The sequence below is a fragment of the Otolemur garnettii genome, unplaced genomic scaffold (genome assembly GCF_000181295.1).
Source record: "Otolemur garnettii isolate 467f Iridium unplaced genomic scaffold, OtoGar3 scaffold00038, whole genome shotgun sequence".
Taxonomy (NCBI): Eukaryota; Metazoa; Chordata; class Mammalia; order Primates; family Galagidae; genus Otolemur; species Otolemur garnettii.
The window spans coordinates 11,120,583-11,131,644 of record NW_003852433.1 but is presented as its reverse complement, the minus strand read 5'-3'; the positions used below and the strand labels follow the sequence as shown (position 1 = coordinate 11,131,644).

At 41.5% G+C, this 11,062-nt stretch overlaps 1 protein-coding gene across 3 annotated transcripts in view; it reads right to left on the bottom strand.

Moving 5' to 3' along the window:
- FBXO21 (F-box protein 21) overlaps positions 1 to 7,318 on the bottom strand; it is a 42,281-nt gene extending 34,963 nt beyond the window's left edge. For all 3 annotated transcript variants that reach the window (XM_023513268.1, XM_003789936.3, XM_023513269.1), the window contains exons 1-3: positions 7,013 to 7,318; positions 6,037 to 6,172; positions 3,959 to 4,053 (exon numbers count right to left, since the gene is read on the bottom strand). In XM_023513268.1, the coding sequence (XP_023369036.1) occupies positions 3,959 to 4,053; positions 6,037 to 6,172; positions 7,013 to 7,251 (470 nt within the window). In that variant the 5' untranslated portion in view covers positions 7,252 to 7,318. The remainder of the gene's footprint in view (positions 1 to 3,958; positions 4,054 to 6,036; positions 6,173 to 7,012) is intronic.
- Positions 7,319 to 11,062: the final 3,744 nt, after the last annotated feature.

The following is an 11,062-nucleotide window of genomic DNA, read 5'->3' as shown; positions in this document are numbered from 1 at the left end:
TTGAGCCACAGGCACCGAGCCCCATATTCATTTTCTTAAACAGATACACTGTATCTACATTGACAGGGCTTATGGCCATTGCATATGCAATTTTCTACCCAATAACCTTCATTTGGATGTAAACTATATGAATAAATATGTATTTAATGCTCTTTGCCAATCCTATGTCAGTATCTCTGGATTTTTTTTTTTTTTTTTTTGGTTGCTTACAGCTCATTTTCTAATAACTTTGTCAGGAAGGGCTAAAAAGTCCCCACATTCTTGTGACTGGTAAGCTCATTTGGAGTCTTTATATTTGGAAGTCAGTTTGGCTGGATATAAAAATCCCTGGCTGGTATTTTCTTTCAATCCTAGAGTATCTTAGGTATGTTCTCCTCCCTGCTGCCTCCCCCTGCCCCAGGGCGTAAAGCAATTTCAACAATTTGTTGAAAACTCTAATGATATTCTGATTTCTTCTTCATCTTTTTTACCTCAGTACCCAAAGGACTTTTTTGTCTTCAAGATCCAATAATTTTACTATAATATGTCTCAGTATTAGTCATTCTATTTTCTCAGAAATAGTATCTGCTCTTTTTTTTAAATAGGGATAAGAGAAATTCTTACTATGCATATTACTTTTTAAAAATTAAATCATAGCTGTGTACAATATCTGCTCTTTTAATATATAGTTTCAAATATTCATTATAGGATATATATTTTTTTTTTAGACCACATAGAATATCATAAATGCAAATTGTTTTCATATACCCAGGGATTGATGCCTGGATATTTATGGAAACTATGTTTCTTCCTTTTGAAGGGTACAAACAATTAGGTTACAATGTTTGCATTTGTTACATAAGGTCCCTGTGTTTCCTCCTTCTTATGCTGTCCATCTCTAAATAGCAAGGGTTTGCTGGGAATGTGTCAGGCCAAGGGGATATTTATTTCTAAAAACACCATAACAACATATGTCTATACTGGCTGTGCATTTTCAGTCTTTTTTGCTAATCTGGTAAGTAAAAAAGCAATATTTCCTTGTTATTTTACTTAATATTTCTTGGAATAGTGAATTTAACGATTTTTTTACCTGACTACCGCTGGCCATTTGGATTTCCTCTTCAGAGAATGTTGTCCCCCCTGTTCTTTGTATATTTTTCAATTTCTTTTTGAAAATTCCTAAGAGTTCTATTGACTTTGCTTATGGTTTCTTTGGTCATACAGAAATTTATGTTTTGTCACAAAATCATTTGTCTATGTTCACTTATTGATTCTGCATTATCAGTCTTAGTTAAGGAGGTCTTCTTGAGATTGTACATGAAGTTTCTCATTTTCTTGAGGGGTTTTCACTGTGATCATTTTAAATTTTCAGTTGCTTAATCTTTTATAATAAATTTGGTATATATTCATATTTTATTGTCTTCCAGCTATATCCAGTACTATTTATTAAATAACCCATTTTTTCTCCTCAGAGTTATATTAAATTATTATCTTTTATTCTGGGACATCTTTCTTTCTTCCTTTTTTTTTTTTTTTTTTTTTTTGAGACAAAGCCTTAAGCTGTTGCCCTTGGTAGAGTGCCGTGGCATCACAGCTCACAGCAATCTCCAACTCTGGTCTTAAGTGATTCTCTTGCCTCAGCCTCCCAAGTTAGCTGGGACTACAGGTGTCTACCACAACACCCAGCTTTGTAGTTTGGTTGTAGTTTTGGTAGGCCCAGGCTGGATTCAAACCCGCCAGCTCTGGTATATGTGGCTGATACCTTAGCCACTTAAGCTACAGGCGCCAAGCCTGGGACATATTTCTTAATTATCCTTTGCTATTGATATGTTTTAAACACTGCATTGTTTTTATTATATGTAGCTTTATAATTTGTCTTAATATTTAGTGATGCAAGTTTGCCATTAGAATTAAAATTATTTTTGCTCTGGCTCTTCTTGTGAATTTAGTCTTCTGCATAGATTTTATGACAATATTAACCAAATAAAAGGAAAAAAAAAGGAAAAAATCCTCCTTACTCCCAAAAAACCTTGTTTGGGTCATAATTGGAATGACATTAAGTTTATATATTAATTTTAAGAGAACTGACATTTTTGTGATAGTAAGTCTTGCCATTCAAAGACATGCTATCTCTTACATTTGTTAATAATAACCTATAATCTGACCTAGGAAATCCATCCCTGGGAATCTATTGCTTAGAAATGAAACCACTAGAAATATCACTCTTCACAGTGACACAAAAAGAAAAAGAAAGCGGTTGCCCATCAATAGGAGAATGGCTAAATAATGTAATAAACTACAAAATAATAGGTAGTATTGACAAAAGTGAATTTGATTTTTTTTTTTTTTTTGAGACAGAGTCTCAAGTTGTTGCCCTCGGTAGAGTGCTATGAAGTCACAGCTCACAGCAACCTCAAATTCTTGGGCTTAGGCGATTCTCTTGCCCCAGCCTCCTGAATAGCTGGGACCACAGGCACCCGCCACAACACCCGGCTATTTTTGGTTGCAGTTGTCATTATTGTCTAGCAGGGACAGGCTCGGCTTGAACCTGCTAGCCTCCATGTATGTGGTCATGTGTATACTCACTGAGCTACAGGCTATAGGTGCCGAGCCTGAATTTGGTTTTTTACCAGTTGATTAGGATAGAACTCCTTAAGGTAACACTGAATGACAGTAAACAATTTAGAAAGTACCTACTATGTGATCCCAATTTGTGAAATAATAATCCTCCTACCCCTTTCCCCATATCTCACTGTCTAATCTCATGGAAGAATACGACTTTGGCTCTTACCAGAAATGCCAGGGTGGGGGTAGGGAAGTCCAGTGTAAAAGGAGGGAACTGAGTGGAAAAGAGCCAACAGTGTAACAGGAAAAAACAAAGTCTGTACCTCAAATCAAAACAACCAATAAAGTATGAATGGAATCGCATATATGGATTTTTAAAAGTAGCACTATACATGCGCATGTGTAAAAAACACAAGTCAGCTTTTATTTTTAAGGCTGCACAATACTGACTATTAGATCATACTTCAATTCATTTATAGATAAACCAAAATAGAAACGGAAAAATGACCTCTGCATCTGAACTCATCCAAGGCCTAGAATAGTGACACATCTTACCTCTACACACAGTTGTTCCTACTGATATTTTTCTCTCCCAAATCCCCTAAAGAAACAACAACAAAAATATTTCATGCCTTGTTTGTGAGATATTTCCCAATGATTTCTCTTAAGGAAGATGCTAAACTAGTATTCTTATCTTCCATCATTACTGAGTTTTCAGAACTTTTAGAGCAGAAAATCTTTCCACAGGCGAGCTAGGCTGGAAGCCAAGTTATCTTTCAGGTGAACTGGAAATTAACCTCCACAGGAGAAAATATAAGGCAGAAAAAAACATTAAGCAATCACGGAGAGATAATGGGCTCTTCTTGATCAGGAGACTACATAGTTTTCTGACTGAGAGATAAAAGAAAGATTCAACCAAATACCTACAATGTTCAAGACCAGAGAAAGATTATATTGGACCAAAATTCAAAAACTGTAAAAAAAAAAAAAAAATCCATTAAATTAAGATATGCTTAAGAAATTATTTAAAAAAATATTCAACTCATGGCAGGCAAATTTGGTAGTGGTATATGGAAAGAAAATAACAAAGGACGAATGATTTATATTGCCAAGGGGTTTCTAACTGACATACAGATACAAGTGCTCATAGCACAGTGTCTGGCACACACAATAGTGCTAATCATTAATTCCTTTTCCTTTCCAAAGGGATTTTTGCAAGGTTTCTTTATGTATCAATTGTTTCGGTGTTTTTCCCTTATATACACTTTAGAACTTTTCAAAAGTCTAACTATGGAAAGACATGAAGTATTTGGAGCCACATGCTCTAGGGTTGAGCTACATACATATTATAGCAGTTTGTTCTCGAGTTATTAAAACAAACAAACAAAAAATTCCTGTTAAAACTATGACTTACCTTCCTTCCATATTCAGGATACACACAAGTTCATCCTCAAAAAAAATCTCTGGTCCCTCAAGGTTCTCAATGTCACTGAAGCCATTACAAGGAACCTATGAAGACACACAATTAGGCCTCAATTATGAGCATTAACACAGTTGTCACTTGCATACACAAGTTTGAGCTGCAAAGATGGACAGTCATAATAGCCATCCTGCACTATCCTAATGCTACCCTTTATGGGCGGAAAGAAACACGGAAGGAAAAAATAATTTGTTCAGATCTTGTTGTTACTTGTAAATTATTAATAATTGCTTTCTGAAACTGATAATCAAAGTTCTAATGGGAAGAAAAATAGCTCTGAAACACGGACTAGAACTACACAATTTCATAATTCACAGTAACTATCTCACACAGTCTTCATGATAGTCGACTAAGGGAGAGGGCCAGAGAGGTAAGCCAAGTGTGTTAGACAACTTCTTTAATTCAGTGGGGGTGTTTTTTCCTCTGTATATTGAGGTGGTGATATAAAATGGCTTTATGATGCTCTCAGTTTAAAATTTTATGACTTCCCCCACTTTTCTTTGTGAAAGTAGCCAGGACATTTCAGGTAAACCTGTATACGTTTCAAGAACATGAGAACAAGGGTCCTGAGCCCAAGCAATTGCCCACCCACACAGATCAATTTGAAGTATGCTGCTGCTGTGTTCAATTAAGCAGTGGTACAGGGAAAGAGAACTAAGGAAAAAACACAACAATTGGTCATTATTAGACAAAAGCACAGACTGTTAAAAATGCACACAAACCCAGCTGGACTAGAAGTAGAGGCTGCAAACTAGTAGCCCATAACCAACTGCCTTGAGCCCATCTAATGCCAAAATAGGTATGCACAAACATGCTTAACCCAGTATTAATAATTTCAGACTATAAATGCTTTTAGCCAGGGCATGGCTTCCCTAAAGTAGAACATAAATTTTGTTTATTCTAACATTAACGAACATTTATAGAAATGAATTACACTAGGGAATATCTATTTTTATGCCCCAGAGGGGAATAAGTTCAAATTTGTCCAAAGTTCAAATTTTCCCTTTTAAAATTTGAAGAATCTTGAAATCATTTCAAATGTACAAAAGCCATTAACTATGAGTAATTAAAATTAGAAAACTTAGGTAGTCTTCAATACAACAGAATAGTGAAATAAATCAGGTTGGCTCCATTTCTAGACCTCCAATCAGAAATTTCTGATAGTTTGATGAAAATAGTCTAGACCAGGGTCCTCAAACTTTTTAAACAGGGCGCTAGTTCACTGTCCCTCAGACTGTTGGAGAGCTGGACTGTGGGCCCCCGGACCAGCTAGCTGCTAAGCAGGACAGGTAGCGTTGGCAAAAACACCCGGCGGGCCGTAGTTTGAGGACACCTGGTCTAGACTATTTCCCAGATTTCTAAGTTCAGAATCAGGAGTGGATATAAAAACTTCCCTGAGAGATTTTAGGGAAGGGAAAAAAAAACACCATGCATTTCTGTAATATTTAAAAAAACAACAACAACAATTTTTCAGGGATAATGAATGCAAGACAATTTTATTTGAAGGAGTAATAATTCTGATTTATAGGCAGCTTTTAATCCTCTGTTACCTTAACAAATAATGCAGTTCACTACTGGGTAGAACCTGCAAAGCCAGAGAGAAGAACCATATTAATTTTGTCAACCCTTACGGGAAAACAACTTGGAGAAATTTATAGCGTTCAGTCATTGATGATTCCCCAAATCATGTGGAGGTTGCAAAAAATAGGTTTGACCCACTTGAATAGAAATAATGCTGATCTGGATCCCTTCTAGGTTGTGCTGTACATCCTTCCCTACTCTCTCCACCCCCATTATCTCTCTGGCTTTAGAAAAGTAAAGCTGGCAGGGACAAATGGCTTCATGTTGTTACATAGGAGGAAAAGGACACAATGACTTTTGCAGCCGTGAAAGTGTGTAAGGGATTGTGACAGCACTGAAAAGGGAGACAGCAAAAAGAGCTGGATGAGCTAATGCCTACATATCCAGACACATACAGGCCGAAGCTTAGAGCCACATCGAGAGATCCTTACATGTTCTGAAAAGAACCTCTTTGAGAACGAGGCTACAATCTTCCGGGCTTCTAACCCAGCTTTTTGCCGAACTTTATACTCCTCCAACCAATTGACGTAGTCGGTGGGGCTGTAGTGTTTCATAAGGGAAGGCCACCTACAAGGAGAGAAACACCCCCTCAGCTTAACAGAGACTCAAAGGCAGCCTTGGAAAACAGGGATGGCAGTACGGTCTGCTGGCAAGAGGGGCCCTGGCGACGGACATAGTTCAAATCTCCACCCAGCACGCAGGCACTCACTCACAGTGTGACCTTGGCATGGTGACATGAAAGCTATGTTTCCATTCCCCATCAATAACATGGGGACAGTGCTGGCAACAACAATAATAATGATGACAATGACAGTTAACATTGATCGCGCGCCTCCCAGGAGCCGGGGCCCTGTGTGTGTGCTTCCCACGCACCATCTCATTTAATAACCACGGTAAAAGGTAACTAATTATCATCAGCACTCAAAATCGATGAACGAAGCTCCAAAATGGGAAGTCGCTACCCACAAGGTCACTGAGAGAGTGATGCAGGGCCAGATTTTTATCCCGGGGCCACACGGAAATCTGTGCTGTCCACAACCAACCAACCGGAGGATGCTGCGCCCGCTAGATCACTGCATAGTGATCCATGTAAACATTTTAGCACAGAGCCGGGCACAAAAGAAGCGCGCAAAATGGGTTCGCTGAGATGCTACCAGCGTCATCCTTCACGGAGGGCCTGTCCACTGGGCGCCCCGGGATGCGCCATTCGGGCACCCGAGGGTCCGCACGCGTGGCCCCGCAGGGCCGGGGACTCGGCGGCCTGGAGGCCTTTGTCTGTCGGTCCGTGGGAAGGGGTCCGGGGTGGGGTCCACGCACTGGGCGGCCGCGGGGTGCGCGGGGGCAGCGGCTCGGGCCGGGCAGGCCCCCGGGGGGCGCAGCGCCGGGGGCGCGGGGCCGCTGGCTCACCTCACCCGGAACTGCTCCTTCCACACCTTCCCGCTGCTCTGGCACAGCTCGCGGAGCCGCCGGCAGGTGCTGGAGACGCGGCCGATGTCGGCTGCCGTGAGCGAGCCGCTGCATAGGATGTACTCCAGCACCTCGCCCGGCAGGTTGACCAGGCAGCTGAGGCCCGCAGCCTCGGGCGCGGCCTCCTCTGCCAGAGCCGGCACCACCTCCATCGCGCTGTCGACCGCTGCCGCCGCCATCTTGTCCGCGTACCTGGGGCCGTCGCGCGCGCGCGCGAGCTAGGGCATCCCGCTTGGCCCCGCCCACCGCCTCAGGGGCGGGGCCAAGACTCTCCCTGCCCACCCTGGGGCCACACCCCCTTGGAACGGGGCCGTACGGACCTTAGAGCTTCCAAAGGGGAGAAAATAAACATGGGACACCAATAGCAGCGTCGCGTTCAAAAAATTAATCTTAAAAATCGACAAAAAAATAACCCTAGGAACTGTATCATTCTTTCCAAATTACATACAGGCAAACTGAAGCTCTGGGAGGTGAGAGGACTTGCTCACGCTCCCTTAGCTTGGATTCTAGTCTAGATCTGCTAGATTTCTGCTTGACCGTCTACTTAACCATATGTTGTAATACTGACAAACAATGCTCTTCAATGAGCACGGGGCCAAGCTCTTCATGTGTTTTCAACGACTCCTCATTGGAGCCCTCCGTGATAGTGTAGGGGAGGGAGGAAGGAAGAACAAACTCCAAATCTGTGTCATGCTTCTACGCCAATACAGGGAAGGCGGAGAGCTCTTCTGCGTTTTCTTCTTAGTTATCTTCAGCCCAACAATCTTTTATACTTTGGGGAGGCATATTCCGGTCTCCTACAGTAGGTATCACAATTTTCTACCTGTTCGGCAGATAAGGAAAACAAGGTGGCAGTCACTGGTTTAAAGTCAGAGACAAAAGTACTGGAGCCTGGATTTGAACATTCAAAGCAGGAGTTCCCACTCAGGCTTGAGTGGATATTCCCAAGGCCTGCACCCTTTTTTTTTTTTTTCTTTTCTTAATTCAGTTCAGTTCAGCCACCGGCTCTACAGAGGTGAGAAAAACAATGTTTTTGTTTCTCGAAAACTCAAAGTCCAGTTAGGGTCAGAACGATCTATTGTGTCAGTTATGGAGGCTGCAAGGAAGTACTACTGGCAGCATTTTTAAAATGTTAGATTAATATGAGGATACAATTAGGTTACAATGTTTGCATTTCTTAAGAAGAGGCCCTCTTGTAGTTGTGTCCTGCACCCAGAAGGTGTGCCATATACCCTTACATCATGCCCATTACCTGGGAGCATATCCATACCTGTCCCACTGTCCCACCTTCCCCCTCCTCCTACCTTGAATTGAATTGAGTTTTTCTCTTATATTAGCATGTATTAAATTGTCTACTTGTTTCATATAAGTATTGAGTACATTGGATACTTGCTTTTCCACTCTTGTGATATTTTACTAAGAAGGGTGTATTTCAACTCTATCCAGGTTAGTACAAAAGATGTAAAGTGTCCATCTTTTTTGGGCTGAGTAGTATTCCATGGTATACATAAACCACAGCATGTTAATCCATTCATGGGTGGATGGGCATTTAGGTTGTTACCACATCTTGGTGATTATAAAATGAGCCATGATAAACAAGCTACTACAAATGTCCTTATGATAAAATTATTTCTTTTTCTTCTAGGTGTATGCTTAGTAATGGGATTGCGGGAGGTCTATTTTGAGTTTTTTGAGGATTCCTCATTCTTTTTTCCAAAGAGGCTGTATTAGTTTGCAGTCCCATTGTGTAAAAGTGTTTTCTTTTCTGCACATCCACTCCAGCATCTGCAGCTTTCTCCTTACAACTTTGAAATCAGGATGCCATGGAGAGAGTTGACCTAGTAAAGTTATTCTCAATGGATGGTGTTGAGCCATCTATGGCTCCCTATTGCCCTCAGAAATAAATCTCAGATCCCTAACATTGTTGCAAAGGGACAAACTCACCTCTTCTTAGCTTTCTAAAGCCATTTTCTCTCACTAACCATCCACGCTCCCAGCAAGGCAGGTCTTCCCTGTTCCTCCCACTTCCAGCCTTCCTTTGTATGCTTTGTCTGGAATGCACTTTATACCAGTGCTCTCCCCTTCCAGTTGCTCCTCCTCTTCCTGCAGGACTTAGCTTAACTTTTCCAGATGTCTGCCCTTGCCTCATACCAGCACTAGATAGGGCTCCTGCTTAGCATTTTGCAACTTCTTACTTAATTTATAACTAATTATTCAACAGGCATCTTCCCCACTAGATCTGAAACACCTTCAGGGCGAGGGCTGTGTCTGAATCACCCCGGGATGCCTTGTTACTCTCACAGGCCCGGCACATGCAGCTCTTCAGTTATTATCCGTTTGATTGCAATTGTCTTAACCATCTGTTTGTCTAGAGCAAATGAGCTTTTCTGAAGCCGTTTCTCACCTATAAAATGGGGATAATAATAATGATGATGATGATAGCTGCCTCCTGGGGCTGTTGTGAGAATTAAAGGAAAAAATTCATATGAAATGTGTAGAAGAGTGCATGGCACAGAGAAAGTGTTCTACAAGTGTGTTATGGGGGATGGGGAGAAATTGCTCAATAAATATAGATGTTGTTTTGGAGTGATGGGAAATGTTTTGGAACTAGATAGATGTAGTAGCTGCACCACATTGAGAAAATACTAAATGCCTCTGAATTGTTCACTTTAAAATGGCTAATTTCATGTTCTGTGAATTTCACCTCCACGAGTTTTTTTTTTTTTTTTTAAGTGTATTGGTAATGCTTGTGTGGTCTCCTAGAGCTGCCATATCAAAGTTCTGCAGATAGGTAGCTTAAACAATAGAAATTTATTTGCTCACGGTTCTGCAGGCTAAAAGTCTAAGATTAAAGCATGGGCAAGTCTGGGTGTGTGGCTCATGCCTATAGTCCCAGCTATTCCAGAGGCTGAGGCAGAAGGATCACTGGAATCCAAGAGTTCAAAGCTGCAGAGAGCTATGATCATGTCACTGCACTCTGGCCTGGGTGACAGACCAGGACATGCCTCTTAGGAAAAAAAAAAAAAGAGGCATGGGAAGGGTTGATTTCTTCTAAGCCTCTCTCCTTGATCACTGTGTCTTCACGACATCTTCCTTCTGTATGTGTCTGTTTCCCATTCACTTCTTATAGGGACCCCAGTCACATTAGTTTAGGGCTCACCCTAGTGACCTTATTTGAACTTAATTTCCTCTTTAAAGGCCCCGTCTCCATGCTTAATCTCCAGTACCCTAGATTGTATCCTATAGTCACATTCTAGGGTATTGGGATTAAGATTCCAACATACAAATTCGGGGGACTCAATTCATCCCATGACGCCGCTGCTGCTGCTATCATTATAGTATTTAAAACAAAGGTTTAGATCAGTGGTTCTCAATCTTCCTAATGCTGTGCTGTATTTTCATTGTTACAGAGGGGTCCTGACCCACAGGTTGAGAACCGCTGGTTTAGATTAACCCCTGAAGTCAGCACGTCTGGGATAGAGTTTGACCTTAATGTCTCAATTTCGTGGAAGTTTCCTAGCCTTGTTCTTGCTGTCCCTGTCCCTCTCCTGGCTCCATCCTCTACTTTCTCAAAGTACTGGCTCCATTCTCCCCTGGTTCTCCTCCTATCCCTGCAGCTGTGCCTGCTTGGTCTCCATGGCAGCCACTGAGCCATGACATGTTGGGGTACTTTGTAGCTCAGCTAGCCCTGTCTTTCAGTCTCTCACCCTGTCTACAACTCAATTGACGATCCAAAACCTAATTAGTCTATTTTATTTTATTTTTTTGAGACAGAGTCTCACTTTGTCACCCTGGGTAGAGTGCCATGGTGTCATCATAGCTGACAGAAACCTCAAATTCTAGGGCTCGAGCGATCCCTTTGCCTCAGCCTCCTGAGTAGCGGGGACTACAGGCACCCACCATCACACCTGGCTGGTTTTTCCATTTTTAGTAGAGACAGAATCTCGCTAAGACCAGTCTTTTTTTTTTTTTTTTTTTTTTGAGACAGAG